At 41.5% G+C, this 21689-nt stretch overlaps 1 protein-coding gene across 3 annotated transcripts in view; it reads left to right on the top strand.

The window, feature by feature from the left end:
* Window positions 1-1098: 1098 nt before the first annotated feature.
* SLC15A2 (solute carrier family 15 member 2) overlaps window positions 1099-21689 on the top strand; it is a gene marked incomplete at its 5' end in the record, with an annotated part of 86369 nt that continues 65778 nt past the window's right edge. For 2 of the 3 annotated variants that reach the window (XR_014490877.1, XM_083349856.1), the window contains 5 exons: window positions 1099-1203; window positions 6524-6611; window positions 8725-8866; window positions 9227-9319; window positions 10398-10497. Coding sequence is in view for 2 of the 3 variants with exons in the window: in XM_083349856.1 (XP_083205982.1) it covers window positions 1099-1203; window positions 6524-6611; window positions 8725-8866; window positions 9227-9319; window positions 10398-10497 (528 nt within the window). The remainder of the gene's footprint in view (window positions 1204-6523; window positions 6612-8724; window positions 8867-9226; window positions 9320-10397; window positions 10498-21689) is intronic. The other variant, XM_083349857.1, reaches the window with a different exon arrangement.

Consider the following 21689-nt stretch of genomic DNA (forward strand, 5'->3'; position numbering starts at 1 on the left):
CTAGTTGTGGCATAGGTGCTTGTAATGATAAGAAGCTATTAATTAAAAGGGATTTAGAGAAGAATACAAGAAGCTCTTCATATTTTCTATTGTAAATTTTGTATAGAGTTGGTGAAAGCCTGGAGACATGCACATATGTAGCAAATGAAGAGAACACCTCACAGTGCATCTTTGCTTCGAGATCTTAATGAGGGGTTTTGGGGGGAGGGGTTGGTTTGGTTCAACCAGCTTTTAAATAGACAGAGAAGTCTTTGTTCCCTATCAACAATCCTACCATTAGCACAAAATGACCTAAAGACACATGTTTCACACCTACTTATAACTTGAGTGGTGCAAATTATCATGGAGTATGCAGTTTGATTGACATGATGTGAACATACAAGATTGCTTGAAGCATGTTATAACAAGGTAAACTGCATAGAGCAGTGATGGCGAACCTTGTAGACACCAAGAGACCCAAAACCGCCCCCCCTCCACCCCCCCCAGCAGAACCACCTACTGCCTCCATAGCCCACCGCTGATTGCCCCAGTGGCTCTGCAGCACCAGGGTGGACACGCCTTCTGTCCATGCCCCGCAGCATCATCTGTGTGCGATGGGGTGTGAGGGAAGAGTCTTGTCCCTGCTGCCCAGCTGCCATGTCCTTGGCTGTGCTGATCCACGTGGGCCACACCTGGGGCCACTCTCCTCCAAGGGGGCTGCTGGTGAAGAGAGGGCCGCGTGGGTAGGTGGGGCTAGGGTGACAGTGCGCGTGCCCACAGAGAGGGCTCTGCGTGCCACCTCTGGCACACGTGCCATAGGTTTGCCACCACTGGCATAGAGCAAGAGCAAGTACACCACTGTGCCCAGGGCTGTTGGGGGAATAGCCCTGTGATTTTGCCGATTTAAGGACCGTTTGCTCCATTCAAATCAATTTTGCTCTGATCCTTCAAAGTAACATCATCTGCCTGCCTCAGCATGACAGAAAGGTGCACAATCAGGGTTAACATAAAACTGAACTAAACTCCAAACCACATAGTTGGAAGTCTTCCCAGCCAACTCACAGTGACAGCAAGGAGTTATATGAGACAGATTTTTTAAAAAAAGAAAACAATAACAGGATGGACTTCTCGGAGAAAGGAGACCCTAAAAAGGCTTTATTCCCTTCTGTTTCTGCAGGATCTGATCCTCCAAAAAGTGTTAGCCCTCCTGAGAAAATATCTCCGGTATGTATCTGCAGAGCTTTGTTTTCATTATTTTTTTTTAACTTCATGAAAGCTTCTGTTATTTCTGTTGCTGCTGTGTCCTGGTCTCAAAATTGCCTAGAATTGATATTAGCTTTAAAAATTTGGCATGAAATATTTCCTCGATTAATCTATTAAAAAGAAAGTCGTGTTTTTTTTAAAAGTGAAGGTGGGGAAATAGAACTGGTGGCTTCTTTGGAATAATCGCTCTGCTGCCAAAAATTGCACTCTAGGAATTTGCATTGTAGACATTTTCAGTTGGAAAATTCATTCCAAGAATTTTCATTTTTTGAAGTATAAAATAGATCTAGAGGGGAAGTTGACGAGATCCTAAGTCATCATGCAGTGTATTTCAACAGTGGAAATTTCAGCCCCAAACAGCTGCACCACAATGGTATTTTAAGTTAGTGCTATGTTCATACTTTTGCTGCTGTCTGTAATGGTGTTTGGTTTTTGAGGTTGAATTTTCAGACTTTTCTAGACCCTGATTATGAAAACTGAATGGATTTATTCTTAAGGGTATATTTATATTAGTCTCGATCCAGCACCAGTAATTTGATATTGTGCCCTCGGGTAGTGAAAGAGCAATTTATGGAAGCTTCTTCTAACCTGAACATTTGGAGGATATGAAGATGGAGAAGACTAATTTATAAACAGCTGCAAGAAGGAGAAAGAGAGCAGAACTGCAGTTATGGAATGATGATTCCCCAGTAAAATAAGATAACTATATAAAGGAGATTTCCTTCTCAAACAATAGAGAAGGAAATACCTATAACCTTTAAAGAAACAAAATGTAAAAGGCAAAAAGATTGAAAAGAGATAGGGTATTGTTTCAGATAGAGAAGAAGGAATAACCTGGTTGATTTCAAGCTTAATTAAAATGGGATGCAGTTCTCAGTGAAAGTTTATAGGCTGAAGTAGTATAGCAGGGAACCATTCTGCTTTTCAATTAAAAACATTAATAACATTTAAAAATTTTAATATTTTAAAGGGGGGAAAATGGTAGGCATAGAAGCATTCTCATGCCAAGGAGTTTTTAATTGTTCTAAGAAATGCAAATAACTCCTAAATGAGTGCTTCCTGGAAGAAACCGGTCCTTTGTAATAAATGAGTAATTTTACCTATTCATTGCATATACAAATGAATATTTTGAAAAGCCCTTTAATTTAAAACTTAATCAGATCAAGCCTTTTCTTTCCGTGTAGTTTGTTAGTTGCACATTTATGGATTATGGAGGGAAGCATTAAATCGATCATATGGATCAATGCTGGAATTATCTCAAAGAATAGATAATCAAGTGTTTGTACTGCTTTTCTTAAGAGCAATATTGTCAGAATCCATTTATATCATATTCATAAATGGAATGTTTCAAACATTATTCCATGGATTCTGCCATCTCCCGAAGAGAAGAGAATAGATGTGTATTGAACCGGTATTAGGCATTTCAAAGGAAAGGAGAAGCCTTTTGAACTGGGGAAACAAAAGGGGGGGGGCTAGCATCTGGCTTTTGTCATGGAAGAGAGCAATAAACATGAAGGGTCCTAAGTTCCTTTTTCCCACGAGAGGGATGATACGAGATAAAGGATGGGGGACTGACCAAATGGGGTTAAGGGGGGTTAAACCGGGAACTCTTTATAAAGGTTTACTTCGTGGAATAATATTAAGTCCTGTCTCATTTCCTACAACCAAGCATGTCTCAGTAAAGATTCTTTTTGGAATAGACTTGACTCCAAGAATTTTGTCTTCCTAAGATGTGGTTTGGGGTGGGTCCTGACATTTATCCATGGTCTGTTGAAAGAGGCCATAAGCTAAGAATTAATTGCATTACAGAAACAATATTTAACTGCTGTTTTTCTCACATTCAAGTTTTCCCTCTAATTCTCTTAAATGAATGAGGGACTGTAACTTTAAGCACATCCATACATGCATGTAAGAACATTTGTGAATAAAGGCCCAAAATTTGTAATGGTTGAATGGCATGTGAGATTTCTTATCAATTTTGGGCACTTATGAAATGCTGAAACAAAAAAAATGTACTGCTTTTTTTTTTACTTCTATGTTGTACTTGAAAACCATGCCCGGTGTGATTATTCCATAAAACAGGTATGCCAGAGGAACTAGTGGAAATATAAAATGGGCAAGCTAAGAAGCTGCAGTCTTCCAGGGTTGCAAGCAAATTAATAAAGCAAAAGTAATTTTGAACCAAACAAACAGAGCCTTGGTGGAGCAGTGGGCTAATGCCTCCTTAAGTAACACCAGCTGCCTGCAATTAGTGCAGGTTCGAGTCCCACCAGGCTCAAGGTTGACTCAGCCTTCCATCCTTCCGAGGTAGGTAAAATGAGGACCCAGATTGTTGGGGGCAATAAGCTGACTTTGTAATAATGCCGCTTGGGGTGTGTGTGAAAGCCCTAATAAGCAGGCATATACATAGAATGAAGGCTACTGCTAAGTTTGTAAAGCCGCCCTGAGTCTTCGGAGAAGGGCGGGATATAAATGGAATTAAAATAAATAAAAATAATAAATACAATAATGTTCTGGATTATTAGGGTTTTTTCCTCAGTTATTAGAAGTGTGTCTTTTGTATTTAATCTGTAACCATAATCTGAGCTAAGAGAAAGCAATGCCCGAAAAGGCACTAAGTAGAAAAAAGTGGCTGAAGGATATATAAAGCACCCTTCCTACAGCTTCTTTACCAACCCATAATTTTTCTTTACGTGAAAAACTTGTAATTGGACTTTGAAACATAATGGCTTTATGGAGCTGTATCCTCATCTGAGGTATGAATGCTCTGCTTGATTAGGAAAAATCCATTCGACTCATCAATCCAGTTTTTATTTTCAGTTCTATTTTTCATGCTCTGTAAAATCCCAACGTCATCCTGAACCTCGTGGTTCATGCGTTATAGTTAATACGTCTTGTAAGCCAAAGCTAAAATGGATGGACAATAAACGATACAAAAATTGGAAATAAATGCTAAACAATTCAAGCTTTTCCATGGTGCAGGAGGAGCATCTACATATTTGTTTTGGGGGCGGGAAGTTGACGAACTAAAGGTGTTATTCTTCATATGATGATAACAATGATTCAGATCTTAGCTATAAAGGATGCTCTTGACTATCAAATAGAATAATACTTTGTCTACATCTCACCTGCCAGAAGAGCATGGTAGCATTGGGACATTAATGACTGAAAGCCAGTCCATGTAGAAAAGACAGCACAATAACACACGTGTGACTATGTTGTTGGGATGTTGTTATATCTTCCTTCTACTTTTATTGAAGGCAAGGTATGGATACCCATAAAAAAACTTCAGTGACTGTAAAAGGTGTATTGTCTTCTTATATGTCAGTGTACTTATGTGTAAGCAAAGCTGTGAGGATTTTCAGGTTGAAATAATAATATTATTATTCAGTCAATTTTTTAAAAGATGAAATGAGCCCTAATAGGATACAAAATGGGAGTTAGGGTTCAGCAGCTAGCTGTGGTATGAAACAATCTTAACACTGGATTCATCCAGTTTTGATAGCACAATAGTATGCAACCTGTAACACAAATAGTCTTTATAGATGCTCTAATGAATGTGTGTAGAAGAGAATGACTTAGTAGCATCCAATTTCAGCCTTTGAATCTTCATCATTTAACTTGTATGCCGCTGATATGGAAAATAGGAATGGGTAGGAAATATCTTTCATTTCCATTTCACTGCAGACTCGCTCAATTCACATCCCCCAAATTAACCTATGAAGCAAAACTCAATTATATTTTGATAGGATATGCAATACAGTACTCCAGCCATAAAACGTGAAGAAAAAATGTGCACACTTTATTGAACAGAATATATGATAGTACACTACCTGGTTGGAAATTAGTTCCTGAAATATTTATACTGGAAAAATTTGTATACAAATGGCATGTATGAGAAATGCATAATACACATGCTTGTGTGTGTGTGTGTGTGTGTGCGCACGCACGTGTGTGTGTGGAAACAGGGTAAAAAGAGCCTAAGATGAGAAAGGGAAAAAAACAACTTGAAATGGACAGATTCATCAATCCCTAATGGAGCGCTTGTATCAGCGTGTGTAGGAGTCCTTTTGTGTACGTTCAGGATCTCTAATCCTCCCCTCACTTGCCAACCAGTTTTCCGGAATGCGCAGAAAGAATCAGATGGGCATGTACATTGTATATTTTGGCTTTCTGTATGTACAATCAAATCCATGTAGGTTGAAACACAGCTTTGATACTATAAATCACCTTCCCCAACTGCTCTATTTCCTTGTTCCTTCAAGGAAGTGTCCTTGAGAGACTGTAACAGGCCTACCTGTATTGCTTCAGGAGCTTTTTCTTAACGTTCAAGCCTGAACTTAAGAAATCACAATTTGTAAATGTGTTTCTGACTCCCATTTAAATAACCCCTCCATGGCAGACTCATCCCTTATTGGCACTGGAAGAGTGAAGATTTTCCCATGTCAAATGGGTTTCTCTCTCTTTGCAGTATTTAATGCCCCTGCATGTCATGGGATAGCACTGCAAAAATGTTGTGGAAATGGGCTAGGGAAAGTGCCAGTCTGCTTTGTTTTCTTACAGGGCAGTGAAGCCTTACAAATCAGAGGACAAAAATGAAGGCTGGACTGTGAAAATAATAACGTGACCATTATGTACTTAAGCATGTACTTTGGTGTGTGATTCTCGGATCCTCCTGACACTGAAATTGTTAGGTTCCTGTTTCCCATATTTTCTCTGCTGGCACAATTACTCTGCACATGCTGGAGGAAGAAAAATAACACCTCTGTGGGGATTTGTTTCTTGATTACACCAAGAGCCCAGATTAGTCACAGACATTTTATAGAAACCTGTGGACATTCACTCAGTTCATCCAAGTCACCCCCCCAAAAAATGTTTTGCCTTTATATATTTGCTTTTTATACATGCTTTTAAAATTCTATTCAATACTATTTGTATATATGTGTGTGTGTGTGTGTGTACAGCTACATATACACACACAAACAAACATACTGTATGTAATATTTATATACTATTTTCAAGATTCTTAAATTCTATTTGACCTTCACTTAATGTGTTGAACTTCACTATTCGAAGCGTGACTTTACTGACCTTTTAAGTGTTTCCTTGAACACTTCCTTGTTTCTTCACAGACATACCTTTCTTTTTCATTTTGTTGTACAAATAGATGTTTCGGTTTCAAAACCTGCTTTCTGTGAGCACCATTGTAATCAGCTGTGCAAATGATCAAGTGACGTGTATACAATACATAACCCAACCTCTTTCTGCTCGTCTTCTTTAGAGAATATGTAGCACCCACTATCCTCTCAGCATCGCTTTCATTGTAGTGAATGAATTTTGTGAGCGCTTCTCCTACTATGGAATGAAAGGTAGGTTTTTACAGCCTTTTCTCAGGAAAAGTCAGATGCCTTTTCCATTTATTTAGGTGGAAGAAAGGCAGGGAGAAATTAATGGCTGGAATTGGGGAAAAAGCATTTTGCTTGATTTCTCTCCCAAGATCTTAGTCAGATTTATAAATCTTAATGGTCTGTGCTAAATGCAAATGCTAATGTGATAGACAGAAGGATCATAAATATAGAATGCTGGCAGCAAAATAAAGGTTGTTTTAAAGAATGTTCTGCAGAAGATGGGAACAGAACTGAAGTCTGAGGAAGAAACTGTTGGCCTAGCCAGACTTTCTCAACCGTGACATTTTCCAGATGTAGGGTATTCAATTCCCAGAAGTCTTCAGCCATCATATTATTGCTCAGAATCCTGGGCATGAAAATCCACTTATCTAGTGCTACCAGATCTAGATTGCAAAAATGCAGATGACTACCAGATGGTTAAAAGGCATTAGAAATTTCTATATTTGTTTGCTCTCATCTAGTGATTGTCCAGAGTCCAATAATGGATGACCCATCACACATCTGGAAGGATGCCTGGACTGATAAACCCATCTTAATAACTAATTTCTCCAACTTTTCTCCTGTGGTAGTTTATCTATGAGTTTATCTCTGGGATGATGGTCAGCATTCAGAAAGGCCATTTTGTTCATCGTTCTATTTTTCTGCCACTGATAAACTTTGTTTCTTCTGTTACTGTTAAAGGCCCAAAGTTATTATCAAGTGGCAATAGATAGAGAATCATAGACATAACCCTGGAGAAAGACTGTGGCAGTTAGAAAAACATGATTTCAGTGCAGTTAAGAAAGAAAATCTCAGAAACATACTTGAATAGCGTCTGATGTAACTCCTTTTGATGTAAGATGAATGGAGGGACAATGATGTCAGATTTTCAAGATTCTTTTACTATTGCTTATATCAATAGAGTTCTATTGTTTCTTGTAGCATCTGTTTGCTGATGTGTTCCTGAAAGGGATAACATAATACTACCAACAGCCTACTACAGTATTATAAACTGGACCTAAATACTATCATACATTTCAGAGGCCTGGATGGATATAGAAAGGGAAAATCCACTTTCGGAAATATGCCTCCCTGTGTTTTATGTGTAGTATCAGTTAAGAGCCCAGGGCAGAGATGTGGAGAAGCTATGGTCATTCAGAATACTTTGATGACATTAAGAAGCACTGCTTCATAGAAAACTGGATGTGGCACCTTGTTTATGAACTTGGGCTCTCAGGAACACTTAGGACTTTCGCTGCTGTACTTGTCTCCTTGCTAAACTGCAGTACTCCTGCCTGAACTCCTTGAATGTGACCAGATAGGTGGTGGAGTTCCTCTGGCTTAAGACTGGGAATTTCCAAGTAGACTATACAATGTGCTCTATGTGGGCGCTATCCTTGAAGAACATCCAGAAGCTGCAACTGGTCTAGAATGCATTGGCATCCGCAATTATGGATGGACCTCTATATGCCCCTGTTGCATCTCTGTTCTATGAGATGAACTGACTTCAGTGTGGTTTCAAGTGCAAATCAAGGTGCTAGCTGTCATCTATCATGCTTTTCATGTCATGGGGCCAAGTTTTGTTTGTTGTACTAAATCAGTGAATTTTGATTTGAGTTCCAGATAAAGAAAGTCATCTAGCGGGATCCAGAAAGTAGACCATTTCTGCCACTGATAAACTTTGTTTCTTCTGTTACTGTTAAAGGCACAAAGCCATTATCAAGTGGCAATAGATAGAGAATCATAAACATAACACTGTGGCAGAAATTTGGAATCCATACCCTTTAGATTGACTCTGACTTTAACCAGCTTTTCAGAAAGCTCTAAATATTTGGATGTGTTTCTGGCTTGAAGGTCGAGCAGTTGCTCAACCCCAATGAGATCTTACCTTATTACTGATTGAGTCTCGTCCTTAGCTGCCATTAGAGGCCTTTTATAATGTTATTTATTTATGTTTACTTTGTATTATATTTTTATGTATGCTTGGCCTCACAGAGTCACTTCAGCAAGATGGTCCGTTGCATAAAATATCTCAATAAATATTTGTGATATCCATTATCCTGTATTTTTATTGTTGTTGTGTTTCTTCCCACAGCTGTCTTGACTTTGTATTTTCTCTACTTCCTGCACTGGGATGAAACAACTTCCACATCTGTATACCATGCTTTTTCAAGTTTGTGTTACTTCACACCAGTCATTGGTGCCTTCATTGCTGATTCCTGGCTGGGAAAATACAAGTAAGAATGAAATATGCTGTCTACTGCATATAGACTTTACATTTCTTATAGGTTAACCCATTTGTATTGTCAGGAACAATTCAGAGGAATGAGGGATCCATCAGCAGGGAAGAGAAACTGTGGATCTTAAGAGGAACCAGAATGCTTTACCTTACCCTTCAGTTCAGCAATAGCATCTTTCCCCCAACACTTAGAAGAGCAACAAAGAAAGAAGAGTTGTAATTTTGGTAGATATCCCAGCAGCAAAAAAATGCTTGTCTTTTCCCTATCAGGAACCACAGACATGTATTTGGCTTTCTGATTATAAATGCACCTGTCTTTGGCTGATAAGGTTTACCCACTTCTTCTTTTCCTCCACAGAACAATCATTTATCTCTCCATTGTTTATGTTATTGGGCACGTGATCAAATCAGTTGGGGCAATGCCAAATGTGGGAAACCAGATTGCTCATGTGTAAGTAATGAGGAAATGGGCCTGCTGTGTTTTGATAATGTTACTATTAATTAGCTTGTATTAATGAGCAATGCATTCAAATGCACCTTGTTGTGAGCATTATGTGACTCTGATGGACCTTTTTGTTATCTGGGCACAATGGGTTTTATCCCTGTCATGTCTGGATATCATAGCCTTGACAGCTGCCAGTGCCTACCTTTTGAAGATCTGACAGTCTTGATTCTTAGGGTGAAAGATTTGTTCCAGACTAACCTTCATGTGTTTCAGTGGTAAGAGCACTGCTTGGAGTTCACCACTCAGCTGCTGATTAGTCCCTTTATATGACTGAGGGGCCCTTGAACATCCCTATTCAGCATGATAAGGGGAATTTTGTTTACTATTGCAGAGGAAACACATACAAATATAAAGTGTTTTCAAGTGTGTTCATTTCTCAGAAATGAAGAGTGTGTGCAGTCACCTTAAAGGTAAAGGTATCCCCGCACATGTGTGCTAGTCGTTTCCAACTCTAGGGGCCGGTGCTCATCTCCATTTCAAAGCCGAAGAGCCAGTGCTTGTCTGAGGACGTCTCCGTGGTCATGTAGCCAGCATGACTAGACGCCAAAGGCGCACGGAACGCTGTTACCTTCCCACCATAGTGGTCCCTATTTTTCTACTTGCATTTTTACGTGCTTTCGAACTGCTAGGTTGGCAGAAGCTGGGACGAGTAACAGGCGCTCACTCAGTTATGCAGCACTCGGGATTTGACCCGCCAAACTGCCGACCATCTGATCGACAAGCTCAGTGTCCTAACCCACTGAGCCACCGTCACCTTAGAATCCTATAAATTCAATTTTTTTGAATTTTTTCTCATTTTCCTGGCTAAAAGTCCATTGGATAGAAATGGGAAAGGATAACCTTCTTACATGATTCCTATTGCAGGATTTGGGCTTGCCGCAGCATACTGCTTAACAGCCCTCACTAACTTGATTCAAAAGACTCTGTTATGGAGTTAGCAGCTCTAACCCCCCCCCCCCAAAGACTTCTCCTGTTCTACCCCCAAGTCTTTTTATGGTGCTGAGATTTTCATCCCTCTTTGAAGGATTTTGTCAATGACGGGCCTGTCTCTGATTGCTCTTGGAACTGGAGGAATCAAGCCATGTGTGGCAGCGTTTGGTGGAGACCAGTTTGAAGACAAGCATGTAAGAATTGTGTTTCTTTTCTTCCATGTGGTTTCTTTATCTTTACGTGACATTATATGTATTTTACATATTTTTTTTTGCAATGAAATGATCAATGGACTAGAGTTCCCACATCAAGGGTAGTATGGAATGTTCTTTTAGAAACATTTTCTCATCCTCCTTTTGTATGTTCAAAGTTACAAAAGCAAATGTAGATAATAGAGAGATAAACAAATACCTTACATTCCTATCTAGCCCAATTCTACCAATACTCCAGGTAGCTACCTCTTTAAGAGAAGGGAAGATGGCTGAATTTAAAACAAGGAAGAGTAGACCGAAAGATTATATAAATACAGACAAAAATTCCTGTGCAATTCCAACTTTTCTCATCTTGTGAATTTAGGTTGCCAACTCCAGCAGAAATCAGTCTTGGGGATTCACCAAAAAGTGTATTTGCTTGATACTGTTAGGTGTACATATATGTATGTGCAAATGTACGTGCCAGAATATATATTCCAAACAAGGGCAGGGCAACATAAATAAATACATGAATAAAATAAGGTACCTAATTATATAATGAAATCATTTCCCCACCTTTGTATTACAACCATTCTTTCTCTTATACATAGAAACCCACAAGGGTGCTCAGTCTTCTAAGAAAAATAGGAAAACATAAGTATCTAAAAAGGCAGACTGGAGATGGGGGTAAGGTTAAGGAGCAATTCCCATTGGAAAGAGCAAAAAGAGAAAGGAAGACAAAGGGGAAGGAACGAAACTAGTTGGAGATGGACGGAGGCATCTTCAACAATTGAACCACCAGTCAGTCAGTTCTTCTACTTAAAATGGGAGAGGAAAAGTATTACATCCTTTCCATTAGAGAGGAGAACATTTTGAGCAAGCCCTCACCTAAAAAGTCATCATTATAGCATCAGGATTCATTAAACTTCTCCCTCTAGAACTTCAGTTGCCAAATAACTTGGCAATCCAAATGTTTACATTACATTCCAAAAATCTGTATGCTTGGCTCTTCAACAGAGGGCCTTTTCTCTCAATTTTTCTTTTTTTGGCTAGCCTTTCCTTTAAGCATTGCTCCTTAGCACCATTATTGAAGGAAAGCTTAAAACAGTATCTTCACTCCTGGCTGTTTCTTACATAGCATGTGTCATAGACTCATATGATGATACCTAAGCCAGTATGTAGGTGTTGTGGTCTCCTATGAGGAGATGAAGCTAATCCTCTGGATTTGTCTTTACTATCTTGTCTCAAGGTATCATGACGAATGAGGTAGCTTACTTCTCCATTAGACTTTATGAAGGGTTAGCCTCCACAGCTTATTTTTTTAAATTATTAGAGTAATAACCTTGAAGTTATCCCAAGCATACTAATACATTTCTCTTGTTGCTCAGTCATAATGTTTTGGTCATATTTCTGTCAGTGGTCACCATTTAAGGGCAGTATTCATATTTCAGATCAAAGTCATGCAAAAAATTGGCCTTGGCTAGCACCAATGATTTCACTACTTGGGAAACAATACCCATGAAGTAACATGAAACAGAAGGTAGAAAGGATGATCCAGGAAGCCTTTGCCTTGCTTTGGCTGGTATACCAGCTGTATATGAACTGAGAGGAGCTAATTACGGGGATTCATGCCCTGGCATTAATTATTTTAGTGTAGATCAGGGGATTCCAAAGTTGACAAGGCTGGCTGAGGAATTATGGAAGTTGAAGTCCACAAGTCATAAAAGGGCCAAGTTTGGAGACCCCTGATATAGACAGTAAGAAAGATTACCTTGATGAAGACATACAGAAGCAGTTTTCTAGAGCAAAGGAGCCAAAACAATATTCAGAAGCTACTCAGATTCTAAATCTAATTCACTGAACTATAAGGAGGAGGAAGTACAGCACAACCAGACTTGCCAGATTTTGCTATTGTAACCTTAGTAAAAATAATTTTAACCCTTTGTATGGAATTGATTTAATGGATGTGCCTACTTTGTGGAGCTGACATCTAGAATAGTGTGTGCACTCTTCATTTATTTATTTATTTATTTGTTTCGATTTATATACTGCCCTTTTCCCGAGGGACTCAGGGCAGTTTACAGGGCAAATTAAAACAGTGCAATGTACAAATTAAAATAAAATAAAATTAATAGCCCCGAAAGAGTTTAAAATTTAAAATTTAAAACCTTAAAACCCCTCAGTCCAGGCCGGCTAACTCAAATAGCCAGGTTTTTAGGTCCCGGTGAAACGAGCGAAGGTTGGGGGTGATCCGGAGTTCCACAGGCAGTTGATTCCATAGGGCAGGCGCGCCCACCGAGAACGCTCTCCCCCTGGGGATCACCCGCCAGCACTCCCTGACCGGCGGGACCCTGAGGAGGCCCTCCCTGTGGGAGCGCACAGGACGATGGGAAGTTGATGCTGGCAGCAGGTGCTCCCTAAGATAATCCGGACCCATGCCATTTAGGGCTTTATAGGTCATCACCAGCACCTTGAATCTCACCCGGAGGGCAACCGGAAGCCAATGCAGCTCGCGGAGAAGAGGTGTTACATGGGAGTATCGGGAGACTCCCATCACAACTCGCGCAGCTGCATTCTGCACCAGCTGAACTCTCCGAGTGGTCCTCAAGGGCAGCCCCATGTAGAGAGCATTGCAGTAGTCTATCCGAGAGGTCACAAGTGCATGAGTGACTGTGCATAGGGCATCTCGGTCCAGATAGGGCCGCAACTGGCACACCAGGCGAACCTGTGCAAAATCCCCCCTGGCCACGGCTCCTATATGATCTTCCAAACTGAGCCGTGAGTCCAGGAGGATGCCCAAGTTGCGGGTCCTATCTATGGGGGGTAACACCTCACCCCCCATAGTTAGCAATGGAATAGACTGGTTGATCCGAGATGCACAGCCACTCAGTCTTGGCGGGATTGAGTCGAAGCCTGTTTCTCCCCATCCAAACCCGGACCACCTCCAGGCAATGGGACATTATGTCGAGGGCATTGCTGGGTTGGTTCGGGATGGAAAGAAAAAGCTGGGTATCATCAGTGTACTGATTATACCCCACCCCGAAACCACGAATGAGCTCACCCAGCGGCTTCATATAGATGTTGAACAAGACGGGAGAGAGGACCGACCCCTTAGGGACTCCACAAACGAGAGGCCTTGGGGCAGACCTCTGCCCACCCGTCAACACTGACTGCGAGCGGCCCAGGAGGTAGGAGGAGAACCACTGTAGAACAGTGCCACCCACTCCCAACCCCCTGAGATGCTGCAGTAGGATACCATAGTCGATGGTATCAAAAGCCGCTGAGAGGTCTAATAGGACTAGGACAGAGGAACAACCCTTGTCCCGAGCCCTCCAGAGATCATTCACCAGCGCGACCAATGCCGTCTCCGTGCTGTACCTGGGCCTAAAGCCTGATTGGTATGGGTCCAGATAATCAGCTTCCTCCAGGAACAGAGGGAGCTGATGCGCCACCACGCTCTAAACAGCCTACGCAAGAAAGCAAAGGTTGGAGACCGGAGGATAGTTGTTCAAAATAGCCAGGTCCAGGGCAGGCTTCTTGAGGAGGGGCCTCACCACTGCCTCCTTCAAGGCGACAGGGAAGGTACCCTCCCTCAAAGAAGCAGTTATTACTGCCTGGAACCAGCCTCGTGTCCCCTCCCGAGCTGCATACACAAGCCAGGAGGGGCACGGGTCCAATAAACACATGTCCACCTCTTCCGGGGTCACAGGATCAAATTCATTCCAGATAACATTCCCAAGACCGCTTGACTCCCCCCCCATCAGTCTCTGCCCAGTCAGAATCCAAACCGGCCCGAATCTGAGCGATTTTATCCATCAGATGCTGGCTAAACTCCTTGGCCCGCCCCTGCAAGGGCTCCTCCCTCACCTCCTGATTAAGGAGGGAGTGAGTCACCCTGAACAGGGTGGCTGGGCGATTATCTGCGGACACGATGAGGGCAGCGAAGTAGTTAGACTTCACTGCCACCATCGCCGCGAGATAAGACCTCGTAGAGGTTCTTAACCGCAATCAGTCAGATTCAGATCGGCTGGATCTCCAACAGCTCTCTAGGCCCCGTCTCTGACGCTTCATCTCCCGGAGCTCTGCAGAAAACCATGGAGCCCACTGTGATCTGCGCTGGGTCAGGGGTCGCAAGGGTACAACACGGTTGAGTGCCTCGGTGGCCGCCCTTTCCCAGGCATCCACCAAGATATCGGCCAGGCTGTGAATGAGGGAGATAGGTATAGATCCTAGCACCGTCTGGAACCATTCAGGATCCATTAGGCGCCTGGGCAGAACCACCTGATCGGCTCTGCAGCCCAGCGGCAAGGGGCAGCATAGTGGAAGACCAACCGCAGAAGATAATGATCAGACCATGATAGGGGGACAATAGTTGGCGAGCCCCCTTCATGCAGGCACTTTTAAAGACCACTTGGAGGTTTCAGATGGCTCAAATGGCAACAGCCTATATACACTCTGGCAGTTGCCAGCATGGACATGTTTCACCTACATTGGCTTTTTGATGCAATTCTAAGTGCTAGTATTAATCTGTCAAACTCTTTAGGGCATGGCACCAAATTGCCCCCAGGACTATGTGAATGTCCCTGTTTAAATTTATATCAGATGTAAAGAAACCAAGAAACGCCTATGCAGGCAGAAACCTGGACTTGAAAATTAAACGAAGGAGCAGCTTCCTAAGCTTTTAAGCTCTACTTTTTCTTGGCACGTATCTACTGGATAGCAATAGCTTTTCAGAAAGCTTCCATCACTCTAGTAGTAGATCGCATAGGAAAAGACTTCTAGATAGCCTCGCCCTTCTCTTTCTCTTTTTCTGTGTATTCCTGCACAAGGAAACTTGTAAACAATTTGTATCACCACCCATCTCAACTATACACACACAAACGTGTATACATATATGTCCATGTGTATATATGTGTATGTATATACATATGTATGTGCATGTGCATGTTTATATGTGCCAAAGTCCCAAATATCTTACGGAGTGTACAATGATAGGGTAAAAAAACACAAAGAGACTCGAAACCTGGAAAAATCCAGATCTCAGAAAATCAAGGAGCAATTCAGTCAGAAACAGCAGCTGAGTTACTATTACATCTCATATACAACCTTAAAATTAATTTCAGAATACCTGTTTGAACAAGCTGTATCGAAGATCAGTGACAAACCAGGCATTCTAGAATTCACTTATTTTTATTTCACCTTTATCATGTTTATAAATAACTCAAGGCAGAGAAGATGTCAAATACTTTCCTCCTCCTCCTATATCAACCCTGTGAGCTGGGTTGGCTGACTGGCCCAAAGTCTCCCAGCTGCTTAAGGTAGGACTAGAACTCCTGGTCTCCTGGTTTGTAACCTAGTCCCTTAACCACTAGAATGCTGGGATTACTCTAGCACAAACTTCTAAGATGTGCAAGAAAACCAGATGATTACCCCTAAGAGTAACTCTTTAGTGTCTTTTTAAAAAACCTCTAGAAGTGGAGAACTCACAAACTCCACTGTTGTGCACCTCTTGCCTCTTGCCTATATACACACACATTTTTCTAGTCCTAATTTCCTAGCCCTAGTTTCAGTGGCAGTACAAAAATAGATCTGATCATCGTCCATATGACACTGTTTTAGCTATCTCTGAACATGAAAGTTATAAAAAAGTGTTAAAAAGGAAGAAATCATGTTAGACAAATTGGGAATCTTGTATTAATTATAGCATGGTAACAACACCTGAGGGCTGAATCATTCCCATAAGTGCAACATTTATGAACAATAATAATTAATTACATTTTGCAATCATCCTCTAATTAATACATAATTGGATGTGATTATAATAACAAGAATACACAGCACTTGTTTTTTAAATGCTTCACAAATTTCCTCCATGTTAATCGCTGATAATCTCTGAGTGGTTAAATATTACCTTTTTTTGACTGACTACACAGTTTGCTAATTGATTGCTAAAAGCTAATGCTTAAGCAGCCTGATAGACCTTTGAATGTTCCCAATCAAATTCCCAAACTCTGAGTAAACAAACAGTTCCCTTTTTGGCATATCAATATCATATGGTCCCTGCCTGTACCAACTATTCTTAACTAAGATGTACCAAAGTTAATATTTTCATGTTGGGAAAAAAATCAAAAGGAATCTGGTAGTACCCTTTCTTACTATGATACTAAAATGCAATATTGTTAATTCAATTTATTAGTCAGAAAATATACTACCAGACTCATTCTAATTCTCTTCAGGTCAAGAAATGTAAGTACTGTACACTTGAGAAATATGAAGACTCTACATGGAGGAGAGGGGATATTTGTCACTCATCCAGTGTTTACAAATAAAGTAAGATTAGAATGGATTACAAAGTATCCTTCCTGGACTTGGTTCTTGAGACAAGCTGAGCTAAAATGAATGCATTCCCTATGCGTAGGTCATATTTCTCCAATCTTCTGTTATAGATTGCAAGAATGGGAAAACAATATACTGTATCTGAAAGGCACAGCCATTGGGAAAAAGTTCTAAGAGTTACATGACATCTAGAGACAACCTAATTACAAAAGTCTGTTAATGCAGAAGAAGGCTAGTGATCTATAACAGTCTTCCATAATCCAATACCTGGCCTTGGCTGGTGCCTTCAAGATGTACTGTATTTCAGTTCTCCCAACCCATATAATGCAGTCTGAGGTAATATGGAAATCAGCCAAAAGACTAAGAATATACCCAGAAAAGAAAAAGTGGAAATAAAGAAATGAAAACTGAAATAAATCATTCTTCCAGTTATTCAATATAGAGAGTTAGGTGAAAATTCTGTGCAGTTGTTTCTGCTCACTTCAGTCTAGATCAGATAATTTAAATATAAATGTTTTATGCAAATTATTAAATCCAAACCACTCACTGAACCATGGGAATATCACATTACATTCTTGCATGCACAAAAGCTAATACAATCCTGGGTTGTATAAACAGAGGCATAGAATCAAGATCATGCGAGGTATTAGTACCACTTTATAAAACCCTACTAAGACCACACCTGGAATACTGCAGTCAATTTTGGTCACCCTATCACAAAAAAGATATTGAGAGCAACTAAGATGATCAAAGTCCTGGAGACCAAAACATATGAGGAACGGCTGCAGGACTTGGGTTTGACTAGTCTAAAGAAGAGAAGAAATAGGGAGACATAATAGCAGTATTCCAGTATTTGAGGGGCTGCCACAAAGAAGAGGGGGTCACGTTATTCACCAAAGCCCCAGAGGGCAGGAAAAGAAACAATGGTTGGAAACTGATCAAAGAGAGAAGCAACCTAGAATTAAGGAGAAACTTCCTGACAGTGAGGACAATTAATCTGTGAAATTGCTTGCCCCTAGAAATTGTGGGCACTTCATCACTGGAGATTTTTAAAAAGAGGCTAGACCATGGGTCGGCAACCCGCGGCTCCGGAGCTCCCAGCCGCCCGGTGCGCGCGCACCTCTTCGAACGGGCAGTGGTGCGCGCGCACCTCTCCAAATGGAGAGGGGCACCGCCCATTCCAAGAGGTGCGCGTGCACCTTTCCGAAGGGCGGAGGTGCGCGCGCACCTCTCCAAGCCGCCGCTGTCCCGTCCGGAGACCTGCCGCGTTCGTCAAACATGGACAAATGTGGCAGCTGTGCAAACGGGATGGCGGCGATTTGGAGAGTGCACCTCTCCCAAGCCGCCACCGTCCAGAGACCTGCCGACAGACGGCGGCGGCTTGGGAGAGGTGCGCACGCACTCGCCAAACCGCCGCCATCCCGTCCGGAGACCTGCTGCGTTCGTCAAAGATTGACGAACATGGCAGCTGTGCAAACGGGATGGCGGAGGTTTGGCGAGTGCGCGCGCACCTCTCCCAAGCCGCCGCTGTCCGGAGACCTGCCGACGGACGGCGGCAGCTTGGGAGAGGTGCGCGCGCACTTGCCAAACCGCCGCCATCCCGTCCGGAGACCTGCCTTGTTCATCCATGTTTGACGAACGTGGCAGGTCTCCGGACGGCGGCGGCTTGGGAGAGGTGCACGCACACTCTCCAAACCACCGCCATCCCATTTGCACAGCTGGTGCGTTCGTCCATGTTTGATGAATGCGGCAGGTCTCCGGACAGCGGCGGCTTGGCAGAGGTGCGCGCGCACTCTCCAAACCGCCGCCATCCCGTTTGCACAGCTGCCGCGTTCGTCCATGTTTGACGAACGCGGCAGGTCTACGGACGGGACAGCGTGCACCTCTCCAAAGGGGAGACCCGTCGCTGCGCAGGTGCCTCCCATTTTGCGCATGAGTGGACGCACGCGCACGCACTTTTTGCGGCTCCCACTTTTTTGTTTGTGTGATGGAACCGGTTCTGAGTGGCTCTTTTCCTTTTTCCGGTTGCCGACCCCTGGGCTAGACAGTCACTTGTCTGAGATGGTGTAGGGTCTCCTGCTTGAGCAGGGGGCTGGACTAGAAGACCTCCAAGGACCCTTCCAGCTCTATTCTATTCTATTCTATTCTATTCTATTCTATTCTATTCTGTTCTGTTCTGTTCTGTTCTGTTCTGTTCTGTTCTGTTCTATTCTATTCTATTCTATTCTATTCTATTCTATTCTATTCTATTCTATTCTATTCTATTCTATTCTATTCTATTCTATTCTATTCTATTCTATTCTATTCTATTCTATTCTATTCCATTCCATTCTATTCTATTCTATGGTGCAATATAGCCTCAGTCCAAATACAGATAATGTAAATATAAATCTATGACTTCCCCTATTCTATGCAAAGACAGTTAGGCAAACAACTACAAAAATCCAGTGAACATTTCTTCTGATGTCAGGTTCAAGATGCCCTATTTTTGTCCCAAGACAAAATGTATCAGATATTTATAACCCAACTCCTACAGCCAAAACAAATTCACACATATATGGATAGCATTTGAAGGCTGGCACTAGGGCAAACTGGAAGTGACTCCAGTGTAATTACATCTACTTAGAAATACATACTGGAGTTCCTGGAAATTTCTAATGTCTCCACTCATTTTGAAGCCTAATGAGATGCCTAGCAAGCCAACAAGACAATACAGCAAGAATTACACTTTCAAAAGTTCAGTAGATATTGTCGATACTGTTTGAAGTTACAGGCTCCTTCTTGTTTTGTGGACCTCAAATATAAGCATCTTCAAGCAAGCTATGTTCTAAGAATCTGGAGAGATTTGATAATCCTTTGAGTCAGCCTTAGAAACAGGTAAGCAAGCAAAGTATATAATTAAAGTATCAGGAGATAACCGAAAGCAAGTATTAAATCCTGTGAATTGCCATCAGTCAGCTTAGTCTCAACCACCATAAGGCAGCTGCTGAAAAATAACAACTGCAAACAGTTTTCACTCAGACATGAGTATGAATGTAAGGAACCACTAGCTGAATACTCACAAGGGAATTAGAATCCTGACTTTGGGGTTGACCTATGTGTTACTCTATCAGTGATGCCTTTTGGGGCATCATGCACCTAGTTAAGGGCTAATGCATAGGTAAACTGTGGGTAAAATGTTCCAGGTTCTGGAAAAAAAAATATCAGCAATAGCATTTGCTTCCTAACATTAGAGAATCATAATGAGACAAACAGTCTTTAGAGTACTTCAGTTTGTTTTCATTTCCCTTGTCTATTCCTTCACGTACGTATAATTAGTAAACCCCAAACTAAATAAAACCAAATTATATTTGCTATATTTAGTTAGGCCCTAAAGTTTCGGTATGCATTAATTATGGTTTGTACCTCTGACAGCTCTATTTTTTCCCCCCTATATTTGAGCGAGAGGACAGGGTTGAACTTTTAGCAGAAAAATACTGTCACGCCACACTTAGTTCTCAAACTTATTTTGTTCCTCCGAAAGGAAATTAGTTTAATGGGGGGGATCTCCATTCCTAGCTGGTTTATCTCTTTTGTACAAAGACAGGCTGTATAGCCAATAATGTTTCTGCAGACCGCAGAAGTATTGATTGGAGTTTTAGATGAACAAGTGAGAGTAGCAGTAAAATGACAGCCTCTTGCTCGAGGTTTTTGCGATCAAGTCAAGCACATTTTCCAGCAAGGGACCGGGAGAGCGTTCCACCCCGTCCCCTCCAGTTTCTCATTGCTTATTGTCAGAATGGCATTCATAGCTGCTGAATATGCTTACTCTACATTTTAATGGCTTTTTTCCACCCGGTCTTAAAGAAATAATTGCTTTTTGCCGATGCCAGCACTCCTCTGTGCAAGCAAATAGCTTACACTTGTTACCTAATGACCCCGTTTTGGTTCCAGTCTTGTAGCACTCCCCCCCCCAAGTTTGACATTGAAGACAGTGATTGCAATGAAAGCAGTCTGTTAATGTCATAATGTAAAAAATAGCTCTTCAGTAAAAGTAGAAACAAACCCCTTTTAACAACAACCCTTTGGTTTCTTTCTAAAATAATTCAGTGAAGGGACTTGCCAAAGGAACAACAGAAAGGGATTCTAGAGGCCGTCATCTGGTGATTAATACCCTTGTATCTATGTAGAGGTTGGAGCAGGAAGAGAAGAGAATTTGAGTAAGAAAGAAATCATTAAGTCAGTTTATGTCACATGAAAGCAGCTACTTCTTCAACATTTTGCTGATTAGTTCTACTGATAGTACCCCTGAAATACTAAAAAAGAAGCTTAGTAACTAAAGCTTAGTAACTAAACGATGGAATTGTATTTAGTACATGAAGCAACCTGCAAGATTTCAGTGGTTTCTGGGAATAAGGGACATAAAATCCTGATTTGAGTTTTGCAACATTAGGATGTTGTTGGGTTTTTGTTTTGTTTTTTCTGCCTTAACTCCAGTTTGCAGAGTACTAACAGCATAGGGTTTTTTTGTTTTTTCTGCATCTTTCATTACTATGACCCAGTTGATGTCAGGATGACTGCCCTACTACACATGCAATTCAATCTCACAATGCTGATTTTCAAAGATATTTGCACAGTTAGAAGGATCCTAAAGAGACGTTTCTTTTTAAATAATCAAATTTTTATTTTCAGTTGTTAGCATTGGTCGCATGTGGCTTTCATGGGATTGTTATCCTTGTCAGATGTCACCCAGCAGGCAGGACTCTATCCAAATAGATAAGTTTACAAGAATTCAGAACTGCTGATAGCATAGTAATTCATTTTTGAGGGAAGGTTTTGTTGTTGTTAGCTGCGAAATCGTGTCCGACCCATCACGACCC

This window comes from Vipera ursinii, assembly GCF_947247035.1.
Source record: "Vipera ursinii genome assembly, chromosome: 1".
In the NCBI taxonomy this organism is placed as follows: domain Eukaryota; kingdom Metazoa; phylum Chordata; class Lepidosauria; order Squamata; family Viperidae; genus Vipera; species Vipera ursinii.